At 43.7% G+C, this 23,756-nt stretch overlaps 1 protein-coding gene across 8 annotated transcripts in view; it reads left to right on the top strand.

The window, feature by feature from the left end:
- fynb (FYN proto-oncogene, Src family tyrosine kinase b) overlaps nucleotides 1–23,756 on the top strand; it is a 74,225-nt gene that overhangs the window by 30,745 nt on the left and 19,724 nt on the right. For 6 of the 8 annotated variants that reach the window (XM_069705807.1, XM_069705804.1, XM_069705801.1 and 3 more), the window contains 2 exons: nucleotides 11,091–11,347; nucleotides 18,591–18,687. In XM_069705807.1, the coding sequence (XP_069561908.1) occupies nucleotides 11,101–11,347; nucleotides 18,591–18,687 (344 nt within the window). In that variant the 5' untranslated portion in view covers nucleotides 11,091–11,100. Of the gene's footprint in view, nucleotides 1–4,193; nucleotides 4,570–11,090; nucleotides 11,348–18,590; nucleotides 18,688–23,756 lie in introns of those variants that run through there. The other 2 variants (XM_069705808.1, XM_069705803.1) reach the window with 2 other exon arrangements.

Genomic DNA, 23,756 nt, shown 5'->3' with positions numbered 1-23,756 from the left:
TGGAGGCGAGGCAGAGATCGCAGGTGCTGCCGCCGTGCTGGTGTGTCAGCAGCGTTTCCTCTGGGATGTGCCAGGTGACCTCGGCGACCCCGTGGCACCAGGCCAGGCTGGCCTCAGCCAAGGCGTCCCTCTGAAGGTCTGAGCCAGACGCTGATGGAAGGGAAACGTCTTCCTGTTTCAAACCTAAAATATTCATAAGAGCTGGATGTGTTGGTATCATTTTATGCTTTCATTAAGAATGTGTTTAGTGTTATGTAAGGTCATTTTTATACCTCAATATCTATTATTGTGTCAGACTAAATGCTGTTTATAAAAAAAAGCAGCCACATCTACATTCAAAACATTTGACTTCTGTTGTTTTCTCTGTATGTCTCGTATTTTATGTAAATTATGACCCAAATGGCACGCCATGAACTCATTTTAATCAGTTTTGTCATAAAAACTAAAGTTGCATAATTTTGCGTGATGTTGAAGTCATAATGACTGGAAAATATGAAAGATGGACACAGTTTGGTGCAGCTGAGGAAACAAAAACTGAAGTAACTGGGAAAACAATAGTCAAGTATTTAGAATAAGTATTTAACAGTAAGTATTTAGCACTAAGTATTTAGCAGTACGTATTTAGCAGTAAGTATTTAGCAATAAGTATTTAGCAGTAAGTATTTAGCAGAAAGTATTTAGCAGCCAGTATTTAGCATCCAGTATTTAGCAGTAAGTATTTAGCAATAAGTATTTAGCAGTACGTATTTAGCAGTAAGTATTTAGCAATAAGTATTTAGCAGTAAGTATTTAGCAGAAAGTATTTAGCAGCCAGTATTTAGCAGAAAGTATTTAGCAGCCAGTATTTAGCATCCAGTATTTAGCAGTATGTATTTAGCAGTGCGTATTTAGCAGCCAGTATTAAGCAGTAACTATTTAGCAGCCAGTATTTAGCACTAAGTATTTAGTAGTAAGTATTTAGAAGAGCACATTCAAACACTAAAACACAAAAAAAAAGTGTTTCCCAAAGAGTAATGAAAATAGGAGAAACAGATGATATCAATCAGAAAACCAGGAACGGTTAAATAAAGACAGGTCATTCTGGGTGAGAAGAAATTTTACAGGTTTAATTTAGAAATTATTTTTCAAAAATCAAAGTGATTTAATTAATCATCAACATCAATTATCCCTTCTTAATACTTAGTTACTGTTTATTGTCAAACGTTCTGACTTAACAGCTTGAAGTAATAAAAGTGTCACATTTACTCATCGATCTGTTGGTTTTGAAACAAAGATCCTTTATTAAGACAGAAGCAGGCTCCTCATTTCTTAATGGCAACATGTTGCTGGCAGAGTTGCCAAGTCAGCTAATTCTCATCAGCTCAGTGAATTTGTTGAAATTGTCCGACCCGAGTTTGTTGCTCGATCACTTTATGGGCTGCTTTTTCTAATGACCTGTAAACCCACATAATGTTGGCGCTAACGAATAATTTATAAAGTCTTTGAAATGAGTCTTCGTTTCCTTTGGAAGGACCGAGTCAACCGGGCCAGACTCTGATCATCCTCCATCTCTCCGTCAGAGAGCAGAGGCGAGGTTTGATGCCTGGATGCCATCTCCTCCTCCTCTGAGCCGCCCAGCGTTTCTCTCCTCGGTGTTTCCATTTCATCACCGCCCCCCCTGTTGACGCTCTACTCCACTCGAGTTTTCCGCCCCACCTCCCGCCCCCCTCACTCCCCACTCCGCCCTCTTCCTCCTCTCTATAAGCCGCTCTTCTTCCTCCTTCCTGTCTTCTTGCCCCTGTAATCTTTTCCTCCTGCATCATTACTCCATGCCGACCTCCGTCTCTCTATTCTGGTGTTCACCCTCTTCCTCCTGATGAAGGACTCACCAGCAGGAAGTCGATAACTGCTTCATCCTGTCTCTCCTGGACTCTTAACAGGGTGAGAAACAGCAGGTTTGGTGTCATCATCCGGCGGTCCTGCTGAGTGAGCGGTCGTAGTTGTAGGAATAGGTGGCAGCTCAGTGTTGCGGCATGGTGAATAATTGTGGGCGGAGCCACACAGCTGTCATGACTCTCGGTTCCCTCGGATGTCACCTGGACAGTCCAAGGATTCGTCGAGAGCACGAGTTTGCAGATTTCCTGAGCGGTGGGCCGCAGTGATTGGTGCACATCTCTCTGTATCCCATCAGTGAAGTGATATTTGGAGTAACACGAACAGACATGATCATGTTACAGCAGTCGAAGGTTTAAAGCTCCTAAAACAGTATTTGTATGTAAACAGTGGATCAAACGATGGTGAGGTGAAAGATGGAGCTGATACCCATAGAGAAACTCCGCAGTTCCTCTCAACTCTTGCCTTTCAGCTCATTGTTTTGGTTTCTAAAAGCCTACAACTTTCAAAGTCGTGTCGCCTTCATTCAGCCACTGCTGACAGCTGGTGTCGAGTAAAAAGCTCAGATGAACTTATTCTACCGCATAAACAGGAAGACAAAATTAGCACACAGCTTTTGAACCTATGAGAAACAATCAACAAGTTCAGGAAGTGTTCCTGTTGTACGTGAAGAGCGCAGCGCGGTCGTGCTCACGCAGCAAGTCAGCTTTCATAAATGCTTGTTTTATAAGATCAGCATCTGAGTTACACGAGTTCGTGTGCTTTCGCGATTTCACCGTGGACATTCACCGCAATCGATCGGACGTGGTACCAACTGATCACTCCCCTAAACACTGAAGCCACGTTATGAGTAGAAGGAAACCGAGCAGGTAAAAAGAGAATAAACATGATTTGTACTCTTCTGCGATGAACCCTAAAACGTGTGCATGTTGTACATTTTCACTAGACCCCAATCAAAAACTGAAAATAACTTTTTTTTTAATTTTTTTTTTATATATATATTTTGATGATTTAATGTACATAATATGGGCAGTGATGAGTGTTGGAGAAGTTGCTGCAGAAGGTACATCAGTGGTTCATTTGGTGCAGTATCTGCCTGAAGGTCTCTTTTGGCTGCACTTTCCTTTTTGCCGCTCTGCCTTTGTAGATGTGCTGTGTAATTATAGCCCAAAAGGGGCGGGGCTTGAAAAGGTTATTGGACCACGCTGGGGACAATAAAAAAAAACAACAATGGGTCGATCCAGTGCTCTTTAGTGTCTGTCTGTGCGGCTGTGGGCAGATTTTTCAGAGAAATAGATAAATATATAAAGTAAAAAAAAAAAAAAGTAAAAATAAGTCTGTTGTATCGGCCCACCGGGAAAATGCCCAGTACAGCAGATGGACAGTGCCGCTCCTAACGTCGCCGGACGAGACTGAAACTTGGAATACTTCCTCTCAAAAGTCAGTGATTGCCCTCCTCCATGCACATCACTGTGCTGCTCTCCGTTTGCAAACAGGAACAGTTTGGAACTGATTGATCGCCCGTCGTGTGCACTGACATTATCTGTTAGTTAGTTGTCTTAGTTGATTAAATGTCTCCTCGTCATGTAAAAAAAAAAAAAACTTTTAGTGTACGTCTTATGGGCTGGACGTGTTTCCATTCGCACAGAAACAATTCCTCAAGGTTGACTTCAGCCTTGGAAACAGCCCTCCCTGTAGGGTTTTCTACCTTCACCCTCCTTCGACCAATCAGAGCCTCCGAGCCGGAGACGCGTCTCTTGCTAACCCGACCCGTCACCTCCCCATTAAATATGGATGCTGCCTGGGAGCGTCTCCCTCACCGGCTGCCCCCAAACACCATGACATACCTCCAGGTCTGCATCAATTATTCAGCCCCCCACCACCACCACCACCACCCTTCTTCATCCCGCCACCTTTTCTTGAACATGACGTTTAGGTGGTCAGCATCTTATTTCACATTGAATTAATCACTTTTGGTCCCATTAGCTCTTTTAATCACGCTCTTTACATCTTCAGATGCTTCAGGTCTTCGGCTCCATTTAAAGAAGTTAATGAATTCTGTCCGGCCAGTAGTCCATGAATAGCTTTTTACGTTAACTAATTATAGATCCGACTTCACTAGTGGTCATGTCCTGCTCTGTAATTGGATTTTTTTTTTTTTTGCCGGGCGTTTATTGATTTCATGTCACAAGTGGATGAAACATGGGAGGAGGAGCTCAGTCTGATATGATTCATGAGAGGACAAACATTTCTGTAGCATGAGCTGCCATGTCAAGCTTTTATTTTGACAAAAGAAGAATTCATTTTGCGCTGTGCCAACATGTAGGTGTTTTGGAGACTCTGCAGCAGTGACTAGTGAGAAGCAGTGATTCAGTCGGTCTCCTCTTCATCCTCTGGGATGGGGAGGGAGAGAGACAGGCTGGGGGAGTAAACAGCCACGCAGACCCTACGGCAAGCAGGTGGCGGCTTTTTCTCCGAAGGAGGAATAATTAATCAGCAGAGAGGGCTGCGTGAAAAGGAGGGAAGGAAGTGGGAAATAAAGAGATGAAAGAGGCTTCAGTTCAAAGAGAGCAGTCAGTGATGAGCCGGGCCTCACTGGGCCTGAGGACGAGGACAGAGACGGACAAACAACTGTCCCTGCAGAGCAGCATGGATCTGGGATCGGATTACTTCAACGATTGTTCCAATTAAGAGTTGGTAAGAAAAACAGGATTGTTAAACTGTATAATGTGTTATTTTGTGTATTATTGTAGCAGAAGAATAGATTTGAATGCAGATATTTCCAACTCAAACATGGTTGTAATGTTTGTCAAATGATTGTTAGACTTCGTGACTTCGCGTTAGACTTTTGTGAGCAGGAAAAGAAGCACTGAAGCAGTTCTGGAGGCTCGTTGTGGACTGAAACTGAGCTTGTTTTTTGCCTTTCATTTGTCAGCATGTGTGTGTAGTTCTGGTTCTGGTTCTTGATTGGGCACCAACTGAAACTTGTCTGTATGTAGACAGAGTATCAACATCTGTCCGGTATTATGGGCTGCCATCAAATGTCTGTCCAGAGACACCTGCATGAACATGAACGTCACTAATGGAACGACAGCGATGCGCTCAGCAACCAACTAAATAAAATATGTAATGAAAATGGTTTCGTGTTGTGGCACAGTTCCCTCCTAAAATATCAAACTTTTTGTCTGTGTGATCTCCGTTCCCATGACAACACGTGGGGTATGACTAAGAACTGGGAAACAATCATTCGCCTCTTATGTAACGTATGCAATGTGTCCTGCTCCAGGTAGTAGTTCCGACCCTTAGCAACCACCTAGCAACAGAGAGGATTTCTAGTCCGTTTTATTGCTTTGTGGATATGGTTTCTCAAACTGAGTCGGAAATACTTCGTTCCAATAACAATACTGTGTAAAAGGTGCATCTACACGTGTGTTTGAGTCAGTCATCCCGTGTGATTGGCGCCTGACCAGATTCAATTCAATTCAATTCAATTCAATTCAATTCAATTCAATTCAATTCAATTCAATTCAATTCAATTCTATTCTATTCTATTCTATTCTATTCTATTCTATTCTATTCTATTCTATTTATATAGTGCCAAATCATAACACAGGTTATTTCATGGCACTTATAAATCGTAGATGCATCAGAACCACCTTGTTCCATCTGTGTGTGAGCAGCTGTAATGCTGAGCCGTATATCTCTGTGAAAATACACTTGCTCCTTTGTCAGCCTTCCTTCAAAGATTATAATTTACCAACAGCACAGGAGCAGCTTTCCATCTGGCTCAGAGGGATCAATACATTTGTTCCCCTATATAAGCCGATTGGGTGTGTGTCTGCCAGGCGGGGTGATGTAAAGAGTCGGGATGCAGAGCGGTTTGTGGTCTCAGTCGGCGCTGGCTGCTGCTGCGAGCACACGCGATTAGAGATGCTCAGCAGTCTGGCGCTGAGCGTGGGATCGCTGTGTTGGCCCTGTGATAGGCTGGCGACCTGTCCAGGTGAACCCTGCCTTCCCCCTAAGTGAGCTGGGATAGGCTCCACCCCCCCCCCCTACCCCCTACCCCCTCCCGTGACCCTGTTCAGGATAAAGCGGGTATAGATAATGGATGGATGGATGGATGGATAATATGTAATATAATGTAGTTCCTACTTGTTGTAGATCTATTAAATGACCCATTTGGTGAAGTCGGGTCTCTTTTGGTCCTTTTTGGTCGCTCCGAGCACCCGTACCGTAACACCACGGATAGTCACACACTTACAATCCCAGCGGCGGCTAGCTGGACCGGTTTGGTTTGAACACATGACATGTTGCTAAAATGTTAAAAACACATGAGTTCATGGATATCTTTGTTCATCAGATATCTTTGTTCATCTGATATCTTAGTTCATCAGATATCTTTGTTCATCAGATATCTTAGTTCATCACATATCTTTGTTCATCAGATATCTTTGTTCATCAGATATCTTAGGTCATCAGATATCTTTGTTCATCAGATATCTTTGTTCATCAGATATCTTAGTTCATCAGATATCTTTGTTCATTACATATCTTAGTTCATCAGATATCTTTGTTCATCAGATATCTTTGTTCATCAGATATCTTTGTTCCAACCAGACTGAGCTAGCTGAGCAGTTTAGTGTTTCCATGTTCTGTATTTATTCAGTTGGAGACTAGAAATCCTCTCTGTTGCTAGGTGGTTGCTAAGGGTCGGACTACTTCCTGGAGTAATAAACATTACATATGTTACATAAGTCTACTGATTGTTCTCCATTTCTTAGTCATACCCTGTCTGTTGCCATAGAAACGGGGATCACACTGACAAAAAGTTTATATTTTCAGAGTGAATTTCTCCACAATATGAAAACATTTCGATTACATGTTTTATTTAGTTGGTAACTTGTTGTATAATCACTATATTATACTGGAGGCTGTTTTAAGGTGATTATTGCTTAAATAACTTTCACAGGAACGCTGAACGGACAGAACGGACATATTAAAAAAAAATCTAATTTTCATCAACACACAAAACTTGAAAGTTGCAAGTATTAAAAACAAAATGAGCATATATTATTGCACAACGAGAAAAGATAGGATTCAGTTTGAAATGCTCATCCTGCTTATAGATTTGTTATCTTGTTTGGTTTAAAACACACAAGCAAGCACACACAAACAAGCACACACCAAACAAGCACACATAAACAAGCACACGTAAACAAGCACACATAAACAAGCACACACAAACAAGCACACACCAAACAAGCACACACAAACAAGCACACACAAACAAGCACACACCAAACAAGCACACACAAACAAGCACACATAAACAAGCGCACATAAACAAGCACACACCAAACAAGCACACATAAACAAGCACACACACATGACATGGTTGGATTTCTCTCCACTTCCTGTGACAACCTCTGATTGTGCTGACGGGTGATTAAGTGGGCGTGGTCACGGCGTGTCAGTCAGTGTGAGGCTGCTGTTCTGATTGGACGAGGATTTGTCTTAGTGGCATCAACAAAGCGCAGCCTGAGCGAACAGAATCACCGGGTCAGAGACGGACCGGTCAGCCTGCAGCAGATTTAACGGCACAACTACAGACTGTATTTAATCTCATATATGGAGGCCCTTAAGACTGTGCATGTCTCCACCCATGACAGGTGGCTTAATGACATTTTATCAAATATGAATCCTTTGCATTTAGCAGTGGGGAATAAGGCTGTAAAATAATATAACGGTATTTCAGTATTACGCTGCATAACAGAGTGACATCAGTACGTCAACAATTTTAAATATTGCAATTATCATTCATTTAAATCTTTTATCAAAAAGTAACCCAGTATAATCATGATTATTTCTCTCCTATAAAATCAAATTTCAACCGTGTTTCCAAAAAAGTTGGGTCGCTGTGTAAAATGTGAATTAAAAACAGAATGCAATGAATTGCAAATCACGTAAGCTCGTATTTAATTGCAAATAAACCAAAGACAACATATAAAATTGTAAAACTGAGAAATATTATTGTTTTATGAAAAAGATAAAAAAGAAGTGTGTGTGTGTGTGTGTGTGTGTGTGTGTGTGTGTGTGTGTGTGTGTGTGTGTGTGTGTGTGTGTGTGTGTGTGTGTGTGTGTGTGTGTGTGTGTGTGTGTGTGTTATTCTCCTCTTTGTCCTCCCACCGTGTCACAGAGTGAATGAATGTCCTGCTCCTCGCTGAAGTTGGATGAGGCAGACAGACGGAGAGAGAAAGAAAAAGCAGGGAGTGAAATCTATTTTCGTGTGACAGACTGGAGCTGAAGGCCAGACCGGCACTTTGTCTTCAAGGAGAGGCGGACATTTATTGCCCTGTTGTGTCTGAAGAAGCGTTTCAACGCACTCATTTTCAGTTTGTTTAAAAGGGAAATGTTGATTCTTCTGGGAGCTCACTAACGAGCTGCTGGTGTCTTTATTTCATCTGAAGTGTGTCCCTTTGAGTAGCCCCGTTGGTAACATCATTCTGTACACTTTTTTTTTTTTTTTTTTTTTAATGTTTATTTGTATAGGGACACGTATGTAGCATAAACCGATGCGACACAGCGCAGCATTTATAGCCGAAGATAATTTGCAATGCTCGACCCGAGATGGGCTTTAAAATACAGAAAACTCTTAACAACTCACTACACATACGCAAAAGACAGAACAACTCATAGACTCAACGATACATTCAAAACGCAACCAGACAGATTAATATAAGACCATAAAAAAACGGATCCCAGGTCATTCGTGGCTACATGACTGATCCCGCTTAAAAAGCTGTTTCAGTTTGAGTTTAAAATGATCCAGATCAGGATCCAGGTCTGTTGGTAAGGACTTCCACATGCTGACGCCCAGGAGGAGATGAGGATTTATACGTAAGGGCACCTTAAAATTCCTCCGGGATGTTCCACGCGTTACTGAGCCTGAAGCTCTGAGTGGAACCACAAGGTCACTGAGCACTGGGGAGTCTGGTTATTGAAACATCCATAGATGAGTTCAACAAGCAAATTTTGTAAAATAATCAAAACTTAGCACATTTATTTTCTTAATAACATGACATCGATGGGCTTTTATCGCTTCCTGTCCCAAGTTTTGATTGCTGGATTGTACATCACTTGAATGTCTTGAGTTTTCTCTGACTGGTGTTTCCAGAATTAAACAAACTCTCATGTTGATTGATACTGAAAGGTGAAGAAGAGTTGAATACTTTGAACATGTGGAAGGCAGGTGAAGATTCTGGCTTCAGGTTCAGACCACAGACTGGATATAAAAGTGTTTGTAGCGTCCAGGTTTGAACAATGAGTCTGATGCAGAAGTGTCTTCAGCTGCAATACCACCGAGTGCCACTAGAGGTCGGCTTCAAAAAGCCTCCGGCTCCATAGACTCCCATTCAACTTCTCTCATCAAATACAAAGTGAATAAAATGTGTCCATCAGTTATCTCGGTGTTGTTAGCTAAAGTCACTCCTTCTTATTAGTTTTCTGGAGGTCCATCTGAAAATAATCCTTCATTCATTAGAAAAGAAGATTCAAAAAGACCTGTTTTGGGGGGGCGTGTCTGTTTGATTGACAGGCCTGTGCAGTCAGGTTACATCTATCGGTGGGCGGGACGTTGTATCGTCAGGTTTCCAATCAGATCGGTCAGATCCACCGCTGGCTCCTCCCCCAGCTCATCCAAATATGGTCACTTCCTGCTCCAAACTGCTCCGAACTAGCAAAATGGTGACAGACAGAATCTGAACTGGAGGCTTCATAACGTTCACAGACCAACAATGACGTCACTGATGGTTGATGACATCACTGATGGTTGATAGCAGTTTCTATACAACCATAAATTGTTCATTAACGTTGCTTTCATGTTTTAGATTTGATATAACAGATCTAAAGTGAAAGTGGTTGTCCAAAGTAACAAAATCACACAGAATCCCCTTTTTCACTCTTTGGAGCCTTTTAGCCTCTTTGAGCTCAGTGTTTCCGTTTCACTCAAATTAAACAAAGTCAGGCAGCTGATATTTATGCTAAAACTAGCAAGATGGTGACTGAACTGGAGGCTTCATAACGTTCACAAACCAACGGGTGACGTCACTGCTGGCTGCTGATTGGTTCAGACTTTGATTGTTGGGTTCCGTGATAAAAAAAAAAAAAAAAACATTCGCTGTCCTCCACCGCGCTCCGTTACCATCAGCAGTGCCGCTCCGTCTCCTTTTCAGCGGCCGGCCTCCCGGACATCAGTCGTTATTCCTCCTGACCATGTGCGAGTCATCCAGAGACCAAGCTGTGTGTCAGGCTATTAGAAAAAACAAGAAGGTGGCTGCCTCCCAGATCGGAGTGCTAACCAGTGGAAGGATGTCAGCTGTAGAGAAAGCAGTGTGAAGTGAAAGCCTTGAGCAGAGTGATGAGCTCACTTGCGTTTGTTGTGCTGGGCGGCCGAGCTGAGGCTCGTTCTTCACATTATTGATCCACAGATGGAGCTGAAAGAGTGGAAGGTGAATTTATTGCCTGAATTGAGGTTGTCCTGACCAGAGTTTTATTTCAGCTGCACATTATCACATTTTATTTGTTATTATTGATGTAATCTTCCACTGTCACATTTAGGAGTTACGATCCAAAGTGGTCTTTTAATGGCCTCAACCTGCTGTCTTTTTCTAATCTGAGGTCATTCTGCAGTTATTTAATGTGTTTAGATTTTCTTTGAATCACTACCTGTCTATGATTTATCACTTCATTATACAACGAGTAGCTCCGCCCCAGAGATCTGATTGGTCAACTGAACATTTGGAATGTGACATCACACCTTGGGAATATCACTCCACCTCCTCAATGGGAATATAGAATTAGAGTTGAGTTTCATACAATATGTAATTTCATGTAGTTTCTACTTGTTATAGTTCTATTAAATGACCCATTTGGTGAAATCGGGTCTCTTGTGGTCCTTTTTGGTCGCTCCAAGCACCCGTACCACAACACTTTTAGTTCATCAGATATCTTTGTTCATTGAGTGAATTGCTCCACAATATGAAAACATTTAGATGACACGTTTTATTTAGTTGGTAACTTGTTGGATAATTGCAATATTACAGTCGAGGGTGTTTTAACGTGATTATTGCGGTCTGACCGAGGCGCTTCCGTAATTGCTTAAGTCAATCTGTGCCACTCAAATCAAACCATATGTCTCTTCTCTCCCTTGTCGTGAACAGATTATAGATAATGGGCTGCGTGCAATGCAAGGATAAGGAGGCAACCAAACTCACAGACGACCGCGACACCAGCATCTCCCACGGAGCCGGCTACCGCTATGGGGCCGACCCCACGCCGCAGCACTACCCCAGCCTCGTGGTCACCGCCATCCCCAACTACAACAACTTCCACGCCCCTGTCAGCCAGGGGATGACCGTGTTCGGAGGGGTCAGCACGTCCTCTCACACTGGAACGCTGAGGACTCGCGGCGGGACAGGTGAGGGAAACTCAGGATGATCAGAAATGTGTCCAACCTCTGGCATCCTCAGTTTGAATCCTGGTCAAATATAAAATGTCATAAATAAAACTGATGTGTTTCAAAAACTTGACAACTGGAATGATAAATGAGATGACAGAGTCGTGATGAATGATAATGAAGTTTATAAAATCAAGGCCATTTTCTTTTTAATAGAGATTTCCCCTTTAACACTTCAGTTCATTCATGTCTCTTTAAATCAAACCAGTATGACTGTTTTTATGATTTTCATGAACTCTATGGTAACATCAGTGTCAGCCATTTTTTTATTGTGCTGCTTTGATTTTCAATTCTGAAATGTTTACACACATTTTTAGCTGACAAAACTTCCTCATGCTGACATAAATGGTTCTCTTCATTCATGACCGCTGTGCAACAGTTCACATAAAACAAAGCATTCGGGCTGAATGTAGCTCGGTGCTAGCCTGCATGTAGCTCACAGCAGGAGATAACTGTCTGGTAACTCATATCAGCGTTTGCACAGCCACTCTGAAGGGCGGACCAATCGGGGAGCAGTGTCAGTGGTTAACCGTGTCTGTCCCGCCCCTACTTCACTGTGATTGGACAGTGACAAGCGCAGTGCTAATATGTTTTCAGCTTTCATTGACCGGAAAAGGACATTAACGACTCGGTGCAGAATAAACACTCAGCACCTTGTCAAGCTGCTGGCGTTCATTAAAACTATTTCAAAAATATGCTTTACTCAGGAAAAAAAAAAAACTCTGGTGGACACGGTAGGTAGCTGCAGCGGTGGCAGAGTGTCGGCCGGTTTCGGCACGAGCTGATTGGTTAAAATGAACCTGAGGTCGATGCCCAGTAGGACGAACGACCGTAAACGATTCTCTATGGAGGGTGACAGACTCATATTTACGGAGTGAAACTGGGCTCTGGTTCGCACCGGGCCAGCTGGTACAACGCTGCATAAGAAAGTTCTGAGACTGCTACTGCTGCGTGCGAATGCTGCGCAGAGATAAGCTCTAATATTTACGAGGAAGTATTCCAGATGTCATTGCTTGAGCAACAACTGATTCCTGAAACTCTTTGTCTTCAGCAGAATCCCATTTTGTGTCTGTCCACAGGTCATTTTGTCGCTCAACCATGTGTTCAAACAGCTCATGTAGAAAATGTGCAGTTATTATTTACGCATTTGCACTGCACTGTTTACATGGGATTGTGGTTGTGTTTGCAGATGAATAAAGTCTCTGCAAATGAGCATGATTTTTTTTTTATTAACTCCTACAGACATTTGTGTCACTTAATGTTTTGAAGTCTAATCACTTCTTTCCATTGACTTTGTATGCAATCAAACGGCCTCTAAAATGTTCTCCTATGAAGGAAAAGGACTAACATTGCTTGTAAGTGTGCCACCTTCTTATTTACAGTCCTTATAAACCAAGATCATGGTGTAACCTTCTGCTCTCAGGTTATGTCACAAACAGCTAAGATCTTATTAGAGGCAAATTAGAAGGTCAACACCAAACAAAGGAAAACTTGAAGCTAATTGAACTTTCACAGCAGTGAGGCATAAAATCCAAGCAGAGTGCAGCACCAGAGGTAAAACAAGGAAATGATGCCCCAAAGTTTCACGACAGGAGAACAAAGAACCGGCGGTGCAAGGCAGTTCTGCATCTGATCATGTGTGCAGAGTTGAGGATTTATGTGCATATTTCATTTTCAGAAATGAGTAACCCAGTCCAAAGAAAACTGCAGCAAAAATATAATGAATATCTAACACGTCGTTCTGGAACATTTTGAAGCGGAAGTGTTTATATGCTACCTCCCTCTCACCCACGGACTAGATATAAAACTACAGACTGGATATAAAACTACGGACTAGATAAAAAACTAGAGACTGGATATGAAACTAAAGACTAGATATAAAACTACAGACTGGATATAAAACTACAGACTGGATATAAAACCACAGACTGGATATAAAACTACAGACTAGATATAAAACTACAGACTGGATATAAAACCACAGACTAGTTATAAAACCACAGACTGGATATAAAACTTCAGACTGGATATAAAACTACAGACTGGATATAAAACCACAGACTGGATATAAAACTACAGACTGGATATAAAACCACAGACTAGTTATAAAACTACAGACTGGATATAAAACCACAGACTAGTTATAAAACCACAGACTAGATATAAAAGTGCTCTTTGCTTCCATGTCTGAAAAATGGTTCCGATGCAGAAGTGTCTTCAGCTGCAATACCAGAAAGTGCCACTAGAGGTCGGCTCCAAAAAGCCTCCGGCTCCATAGACTCCCATTCAACTTCTCTCATCAAATCCAAAGTGAATAAAATGTGTCCATCAGTTGTCTCGGTGTTGTCAGCTAAAGTCACTCCTTATTAGTTTTCTGGAGGTCCATCTGAAAATAATCCCTCATTCATTAGAAAAGAAGATTCAAAAAGACCTGTTTTTGGGGGCGTGTCTGTTTGATTGACAGGCCTGTGGTGCAGTCAGGTTACAGCTATCGGTGGGCGGGACGTAGTATCGTCAGGTTTCCAATCAGATCAGTTCCGTTCCTCCGCAGCTCGTCCAAATATGGTCACTTCCTGCTCCGAACTAGGAAGATGGCGCCGGTCGAAATCCGAACTGGAGGCTTCATAATGTTCACAAACCGACGGGCGACGTCACTGCTGGTTGCTGCTTGATCCCAACCTAAACGAGCTCAGTTGAAGGCAGACCTCCCGCTGGTTGGATCCCCACCGGCTCCTCCATCTCCAACAATTCTGTCTTTTGACTTCCACAAGTAAAAGTTATGACAAAAGTAAAGTAGAACATTCATCAGGTGGAGTCTTTCCTTTCAGCTGTGAGCGTCCTGTGGGAGCTGGTGTGTGGGAGACTCGGTAAATGAGAGACAGATGGTACAAGCATCACAGAGACGGGTGATAACGGTGTGAAGACATCAGCCTTTATTGTTTGACAGAAGAAAGAAACTATCAGCAACACAGCCTGAATTGTGGAGATCATTTCTCTTAATTTCATTCCTTCACAGTTTCAGTTATTCTCTGCACCTCGTGATGGTTTGTGAGAACTCAATCTCACACACACACACACACAGATTCTTGGTGCAGTTGAAGACTTCCCACGGCATCCCGAATCCCTCGCAGCCGCTGCTGCAGCTCCTCCCCGACCCAGCCCGGCCCTGTCAGGAACGTCCGGCTGGTATTAGCGCAGGCCTTTGTGCAGCGGGCTCATTGTTTAGGCAGCGAATACTCCTACTCAGGATATCCTTTATGTTGGACTGAGCCCGGGCCGCTGCACCGAGGAACTCAGCATTTCCACTCAATTTAGCAGGAACCCTCTCCCTCGAAGTGTGGATTATTTTCTGTGCTGTATAATCCAAATCCACAGCGTGGCAGAGGAGCAGAGAGAGGTTTAGCTTTTTAATTTTCTTCTGGTGGGAGAGTTTGGACTCGAGCCACGCTTCCCTTTCAACCTCTGTTAGCACACAGTTGTTTTCCTAACAGCCCCAATCACCCCTATGGTCACACCGCATGGAGCCCAAACTGCTGCTGGGGCAGACGTCCTATCGATTATCAGTTGATCTTTTTGCCGATGTCATTTCCTCAAATGGAAATTCACAGCTAGTCCCACGACCTTATGTAACGAATTGCGTCGTATCCCAGCAGACAGCTCGAGATGAATCAATAAACCAGTTTGTACCCAACGCCGTCTGCTGACCCGATGGACCCACAGCAGACACGTTCCTCCGTCTGCAGTCCTCTCAGCCTCACCTCACCTCCTCATGTCGATACTCCTCGTCTGCTGAGAGGCTCTGATGTGAAATGACTTGAATTAATGACATCAAGCAGGTTTAAGTGGACTTGGAAGAAGTGCTCGTTTGTCAAACACTCAGCAGCATGAAACAGCTAAACAGCTGCAGTCGTCTCAGAGAAGATGGTTCATATCAGAGAATCAAGCTCTTAAAATACCAGAGTGGTTTATTACAATCTGGCTTTTGTTGTCATATGTCTGCCCATTATTATTCTTGGTAATAACAATATAATAATGACTTACTCAGTAATATTTTCTCAGATAGTGCAAGAAAATTAGCAGAAGACCAGACAGGTTGTAAACATGCAGCGTTTTCAGGTTCTAAGGGCTTTCTTGAGGGGAACGACCCCCCCAGAAAGTCCCCCCCCCCAAAAAAAAAAAAATAGGTTATAAAGGTCTTTTACTGTTTTCATTCACACCACCAACAGTTACTGTGAAATGACGCTCTGCTGCCGGAGCGACGCTCCGCCTCTTATTTCTCTAATTGAGGAAATATAGTTTTCAGTTTTCTTGATCTGGTTGAAAATCATGCTCATGTTTTACCTGTTTAAAGATCCAAAGTGTTTCATTCAAGAAGGTCAATAAAAACAAATGGAATGGCCAAATTTATCCGAATTACTTTTAAGATGTATTAACTGACTCCCCGGGGCGGCCCAGTGGTTCCCTGGTCCGTTCTGTGTGGAGTCCGTTCTCCCCGTTCCTGTGTCGGTTCTCTCGGTACTCCGGCTTCCTCCCACCATCCAAAGACATGCGTGGCAGGTTAATTGGTGATTCTACAAATTGCCCTTAGGTTTGAATGAGGGTGTGAACAGTGTTTGTTTCCGTTTCTGTCTCTGTGATGGACTGGTGACCTGTCCAGGTGAACCCTCCCTTTGCTGGAATACCCCCCCCCCCCCCCCCCCCAAAAAAGCAAACAGCACAATATCTTGAAAATCTTTGAAGAATATTACACAATTATCAAACACTGAATACGTACTCAAAGGATAGAATAACTACTGATTGAAAGGCAGCTTGGTTTGCTGTTCCAGCCGTTGGAGGTCATCATTCGACTCCTTCTCAGTCGGTAGAGCTATAATTTGGGTAAATGAGTTACATAACTGTAAAGTTCTACTTTCTCCAAGAGCTGCCTTTCTGTAGTTTTCTGTTTCAGACACAGCGCGTAAAAGATGCTGAGTTTCGTTGGAGGTTCGTCCACTCAAACAATGTGGAATCACATTTCAAGGCCTTTTAGCCTTTTTGCACTAAAGCGTTCTGCTCTATTTCAGCCAGTGTGTCGCTCCCGCTCTTCATCGTGTGCAGCGTTGTTGGCAGATAATGCTGCAATGGATAAAAAGCTTTTTCAGGCCGCTGGTCTTTATCTGGAGTTTTAGCCCGTCTAATGGGAGTCCGACTGGACTGAAGCAGCCTGAATCCCACCGCCTGTCACTGGACGGTTCAACGAAGAACCTCTGGCTGCCCTGCTAATCTGTCAATCCAGTCTGAGGGGGGGGGGGGGTTCAGGCAGGCACAAACGCAGGCTTGAAAGGTCAATTTTGCACCTTTGCAAAGCCTCTGAAACTTTCTTGGAGGGATTTTGGTGATGAAGAAAAAAACAAGTGACCGAGTAGAGATCTCAGTGTTTTATTCCCTGAATGATTCAGCATGGGAATTCATTTACAGATGGAGTTCTCAAACTACAATATAACAACGTGAGAAGGAGTGCCTCATCATTTCACGATGTAATCTTACATTTTGCCTTGACTAAATTGAAGAAGTGATGAGTCGAGACCTGGTTACACTGATTTCCTTCGATTCCCAAAATGTTCAAGTGTGTTCACTTTTGATGCAAAACAAAGTTTCTTCCCGTGTTTTGTTATATTTATGTTCCGCTCTTTACACCTAAAATGTCAGATTCACAGAGTTTTTTTTCCTTCCTCATAAATCTCATTTGTATGGTTAACCTCCTGCTGTTATCTGTTAACACGTTGTACAATGAGCATTAACTACTCCATCACATTTACTAAAAGCAAGGAAAGAGGTGTAAGAGTGAGAAAAGTGCTACTGTTAGATATTGAGGTGAGAGCTACTGTAGTAAAATGAGTCCAATTAGTGAGGGGAGGTGTCGAGGAGGATCACAGGAGCTGACTTGATGGTGTTTGTGGAAAGAATTGAGATTCTACAAAGGTTAGTCTCCAAATATGAAGCCCCGGGAAAGCTGCGATGATGTCACAGCGAGTAGAAGTCTACGCTACGACGGGACGAAGGCGTCATGTGAGCTCGTCGAAAGAAAAGTGTTGATGGCTGTTCAGAACGGCTGCACTTGAAGGCAGAACAAACATCCTGCTGTAGTAAGCAGAATTTATGGTCTGTCTGAAATTCACGCCGTATGATTGGATAGATACACAAAACCTTTCCCTGACATTCTCCCACTTCACCTGTTAATGTGTCCCTGGACAGAACGTCTGATAATATTTGCTGTTATCCTTTTCATTCCCCTCAAAAACAACAAAAAGCACATTTAGTTTCTCATGTGGTTGGACAACACATCTTAAAACTAGTTCCTCACGACCTTAACGGGCCTTTAGCCTCCTTCTGGCTGCACATCACCGCCTCCCTGATGAAAGAACTTCAAACCAAACCTCATCACACGGGACGTGGCCTCTGATCTCAGACATGTAAATCATTTTCAGGTTGTGATAGTCTGCATCCCATCCTGTTGCTTTCAAGGTCCAGCAGAGACTTCAGTGTCCTAAAATTCATAATGGCCAATATGCCAATGTTTAGCACGTAATGTTTTCAATGGTTAGCATCTTGTTTTTACTTGCAAGCTCTTGTTAATTATCGCACAACACAAAGTACAACTGAGGCTGGTGGGACTGTGGTTTACCGGAGATGTCAGCCTCATGGTGGCAATCAACAGTGATTGTGGTACATCCTCTGGGAGCCGTGAGAGTTTGGTGCCCATTCATGGAGTAGATTTAGAAATATTTAAATCTGCTAAATGAAACATTTGGACCTGCAGGTGGTACCAGTTGTCCCCGCTTGTTACGATATTTCAGTCCAGATCAGAGGTGGTGGAACAACCACCAGTGCCATCCTGAGTCCAATAACGGTCCAACAGCACCGGTATCTAATGCTGCCACGTGGCCAGTTATATGTTGCAATACTGAGGTTTTATTATCAGGAAAATATCCTTAAAAATACCCATTGTGTCCCTGATGAGCTGTTTCCACTCAGTTCATCATCATCATTTATTGACTGTAAAGATTTGACCACACTGACCGGCTGCACATGGACACAAGAGGAGATTAGTGCCAACATGACTCCAGTGTCCCGCAGCCGCCTTCAATTTAACGTGAACGTTTAAGCCTCGTTTTCTTCTGCTAATCTGCCGCGTGCTGACGCCGTGTTTCTGTCCCTCCTGCAGGAGTCACCCTCTTTGTGGCACTTTATGACTACGAGGCGCGGACAGAAGATGACCTCAGCTTCAGGAAAGGAGAGCGCTTCCAGATTATCAACAGCACGTAAGTCACTGCAGCTGCTTATCGGGGTGTCTGCACTCAGAGGAGATGCCAGTCTCCTATTGTGCTGCTCTGTTGAAGGGGCGGCTCCAGCTGCCGGGAGGGAGCAGACGTGGCTTTGCATTCCAGCTGAGGTAAAAGTGGCAGCTTGTGCATGGAAGAGAAGTGTTATGGTTTCATAATCTGGAGCAGCCGACAGCTTAAAATAACTGCTTTACTGCCTCAGTTCATGAAACTATAGAACCATAAACGTTGCGTGGTTCTAAAGTCCAACCTGGAACTATTTTACACATGTAAAAAGGCTTAAACCCCAAAAAGGCCTGGCTGCTCTTCACATGCAGTTCATTCCAAGAGGTGAAAAGTGGTGGATTGAACAAGCAACATGGCAATCAGGAGTAAACAGTTTATTCTGGTCTCCAGCTAGTGACGATGAGTGTGACGGGCCATTAAGGCTTCCTTCTAAACTTGAATCAATTGGCAGCCAGCAGGGACGTCATCGTTGGTTTGTGAACGTTATGAATCCTTCAGTTCAGATTCTGTCCGTCACCATCTTGCTAGTTCAGAGCGGTTTGGAGCAGGAAGTGACCATATTTGGACGAGCTGGGGAGGAGCCAGCGGTGGATCTGACCGATCTGATTGGAAACCTGACGATACTACGTCCCGCCCACCGATAAATGTAACCTGACTGCACCACAGGCCTGTCAATCAAACAGACACGCCCCCAAAAAACAGGTCTTTTTTAATCTTCTTTTCTAATGAATGAGGGATTATTTTCAGATGGACCTCCAGAAAACTAATAAGAAGGAGTGACTTTAGCTAACAACACCGAGATAACTGATGGACACATTTTATTCACTTTGGATTTGATGAGAGAAGTTGAATGGGAGTCTTTGGAGCCGGAGGCTTTTTGGACCCTAGTGGCACTCGCTGGTATTGCAGCTGAAGACACTTCTGCATCGGAGCCATTTTACAGACCTGGAAGCTACGAACACTTTCATATCCAGTCTGTGACTTGGACCCGCAGATCTGCAAAACTGTGTGTGTGTGTGTGTGTGTGTGTGTGTGTGTGTGTGTGTGTGTGTGTGTGTGTGTGTGTGTGTGTGTGTGTGTGCGTGCGTGCGTGCGTGCGTGCGTGCGTGCGTGCGTGCGTGCGTGCGTGCGTGCGTGTCTGTGAGAGAAGATCATCTGCCAGCTCTCTGACCATCCTGACCTGAGCTGGCGGATGCTTCTTCCTTGTCTTTGTCTCGGCCTGCTGATCTGCTTCTTTGGGTTTCTGCAGTGGTGCAGTGACGTGAGGAGGCGGCCGGCTGCTGCCATGGCGCTCTGACCCTGCTCTCCTTTAGTTTTCTCTCTGATAAGGCTGCATGTGCAGAGCAGCACTGCAGAAGGACGACGGGTTCACTGTGTGGTTTTAGAAGGAAACTGATTTTCTGTCATTACACTGCGAGCTCTCTGATTTCTGGGTAAATAGACAAACAACCAGCAAAACGACAGAATTTCAATATCGCTTCATTATTATTGGATTTTTAAGTAAAATTCTTAGGTTTAGTTTTATGAAGACTTTTTTGGTTCTTAGCTAAAAGATAGCTGACACTAAGGGAATGCTTTTATATTAACCTACCATCAGAAGGACTTCACAGCAAACCTATTTTACATAATAATGCTATTAAAGCTGGTTATTTGCTCTGATCTCCCTTTTGGGACCAAACCACCGTGTTTCTGAGGTTTTATGGCTCATGCTATAATCTTTATACTTTTATTAACCATTTTATTTTCAAATACTTTCTGGATTATTTGATTTGGACGGATATTTCAGACAGTCACTGATTCCCATTTATTTTTTAGACCAGTATGAAAATCCGTCCCAGTGAACATCGATGCTGCATTATTGTGGCTTAATAATTCAGTTGAATTTATTCATGATTTTTTATAAAGGAATATTTCATTTTAGTTTCATAATTTCTACCAACAGACTTCGGTCTTTCCAGGAAACTTCATTGTTCATTTTTAGAAAAGTTTTTGGTCCCAGTGGGGGATCAGGTGGACTTCAGTATTTTTAAATCCTGTCTCCAGCCCTGGTTATTGTTAATGCATCTTTCCTGAGAGACTAAATCCAGGAAAAGACTAAATAATGATAGTTATAGCATCACACCTACATACAGAATCTTGAATATTCATTGTTAATGCAGATGCTTTCTAAGCCGTCTCCTGATGAATTTTTCAAGCTCTCTACTGTACATGACTTCTTCATCACCTCAGCCTTTGGTCCAGCAGGGTCAGTCTTCCTCCTCACCACACCCATGTAGCTTCCTGTCCGACCAGCGTCTCTCACATTCCACCGCACACCTCGGCAACTGCTGGGCTGCAGCCAGAGCAGGAAGACATTAGAGCCCACACTCCCTCGTCCTCCTCCACCTCCTCCACTTCTTCCTCCTCTTCCTCTTCCTCCTCCTCTTCCTCCTCCTCCTCCTCAGCAGGAGCCAGGCCAGAGCTGCCTCTTCACCCTTCTCTCCTCCCCTCCCTCCTCTTCCTCCTTCTTCCTCCTCCTTCTCTTCCTCCCTCCTCTTCCTCCTTCTTCCTCCTCCTCCTCCTCTTCCTCCTCACCAGGAGCCAGACAGAGCTGCCTCTTCACCTCTCCCTCCTCCCCACTGTCCACCTACGCCTCAGTGTTTGACCCAGCCTCAGATAAGTTGCTTCCAGCCGCCCACACTGCCCCCTGCTGGACCGAGGTGGTAAAAGGCCTGCAGCCTTCCTCTGCTCCCGCCTGTCAGAGCTGGCAGCCAGTGACTGACAGATGCCTGAGCCAGCGGGCCTCATGTGAAGCGGGCCCACCAGAGATTCCAGCACCCCCGCCTCAGGACACAAGAAGGCTGTGTTGTCCCCTTGTGCTCCATGATGGCCTCCTCCAGGAAGCGGCCTGCATCCCTGAATGTTTACACTGTTTACAACCCACCGTCAGCTCCCTCAGACATCACCAGGAAGCAGCTCCTGTTTTTACGTTAGTGAATTCAATTAGAATCGTTGTGATCCAACGTCAGGCTGTGAATAACAGTGTGTGGTGCTGTGAATGGCTGCCTGTGTTTAATTACGCTCATCAGCAGTCACCACAGGGAGAAAGCTCTGAATGCATCCAGACAGGAGGGAGCTCTTTGTTTACTCTTGTTGTTGTTGTTGTCTGTCTTTTCGTGGCGTTAGTTTAAGGGGGTTTGTTTCTGGAGACAAAAGAGGCAGCGGGACAGACAGCCCTGCCCCCACCCCCACCCCCACCCCCACCCCGCCTCTCCAGCTCCAAGAGAGCACACATACTGACACCAAACGCATCCTCTTACTTCTGCATACTTTTTACCCTCAGAAGGCAGATTGTTGACACCCCACCCCCACCCCTCCTCCCAACCCCCCGACCCCCAAGGGATCCTCTATGAACAAAATGAAGCAGGCCTGGTTTCTGCCTGGGCCGTTGTCCTCGGGAGATCCCCCTCATGGCTTTTTTTCAGCATAAATGAAGGGCCAACAACGCCTTCTTCTCTCCTCCCCCTTCCTCCACTCTTCACTTTTTCTTTTTCTGTCTTCAGCATCACTCTCACAAACACAAACACAAACACAACCACAACCACAACCGTCCCTCTGTGAGAGACAGAAACACCACCAGGCGGCACGGTGCGTCGAAGCGCAGACATGAGGGGAGGAAGTATGCGCGTGTGATTGTGCATTCTTGGTAACGATGGTTAACCAGTGAAGCCGACTGTCCCTTAAGACACCGATTTAAGAAGAGAGGGGAGGAGGAGAGAAGACGGGATGACAAACACACAACTCCGCCGTCTGTTTCCACTTTATATTTACTATGTTATTTTCTTCATGTCAGCAAATCAAATATCGAAACCAATGATGCATTTTTTACACCTTTAAATTTGCTATTGGAGATGTTATTATTAAAAACAAGTCACAAATATCTAGTTCTAAGGAAAGGTTGCTCAGGACTGGAGGAATTAGTGCGATTGTTGGGGAATATTTACCGAGGCGGATTAATCCAAAACAAAAAAGTTTCAATATTGCAAAGCCGTTTTCACGCTCGGCTGAGAAACAGTTTGTCGGTCTATAAATTGATCTCTGGACCTTTTGGTTAAATGGATTTCTACCTTTATGATTGTCAAGCATTGACTCAGCGTTTAATTCTTCTTCTCTGTCTGTCATCTCTACATTGTAGCTGCTGGAAGTATCAGGGGACACCACATCCGTCTAACGGCAAAGCGTGAAATAGACACGCCGACCCACCACAGAAAAATGTGAGATCGCCACGCTTTGCACTGTCTCTGCGTGAAAATTGCACATTATCCTGTGGTGGACAAAAATGAAACCTGCAGCATCCTTAGAGACATATGATTTACAGGAAAAGGAAACTTGTTGCAAAAACACGTGGTCGGGGTTACTGGATAACAACGGTGTTAGGCAACAAAAAAACAATGAAGAAAAACTTTTTCACCTGCTGGGTTTGAACCTCAGCGTCCCTCACGGCGGTCTGTGACCCCCTCCATCGTTCTAATGTCCTTTGTACTTGAGCTGAAGATTTTGGTCACATGATCCTGCGTCACATGAAATTTACATGCGTGTAAGTTTCACGCTTTCAAAACGTGTAACTTTCACGCCTAGGCAGCCCAAAGCGTGTCTATCTCACGTTTTACTGTAGAGGACCGGCGTGTCTATTTAAAATTAGGCTGTCCACCTGTCTTATTATAGAGATTTCTTCTCTATAATGGAAAGATTGGTCAGATTTCGCCATTTTAATGGTCACTTAATGTGAGAATTCACAAAACGTTCTTATCCGTCACAGTGCATTCATTTACACTTGTCTGTCAGATTTCAGTATTGCAGCAGATAATGAATAGATTTCCTTCCCTTCTAAGTGGAAGCTCTGTTTCATGTGCTGCAGTAACGTCACTACTTTAACAGTCCAAGGTAATGAATCATTTTCAAGGCTTTTAAAAGGAAAAATAAGAGGAAGTAAGAAGTGTAATGGACTTTTTTGAGCTCAAAGAAAGAAAGAGGGGATATAAAAGGAGAAAAGATGAAATGAG

The sequence above is a fragment of the Brachyistius frenatus genome, unplaced genomic scaffold (assembly GCF_029030835.1).
Source record: "Brachyistius frenatus isolate BFR_SWC_R1_liver_20210118 unplaced genomic scaffold, ASM2903083v1 Contig_59, whole genome shotgun sequence".
Lineage (NCBI taxonomy): Eukaryota > Metazoa > Chordata > Actinopteri > Embiotocidae > Brachyistius > Brachyistius frenatus.
Note: the sequence above shows the minus strand (reverse complement) of the source record. Positions and strands in the feature narration are given on the sequence as shown.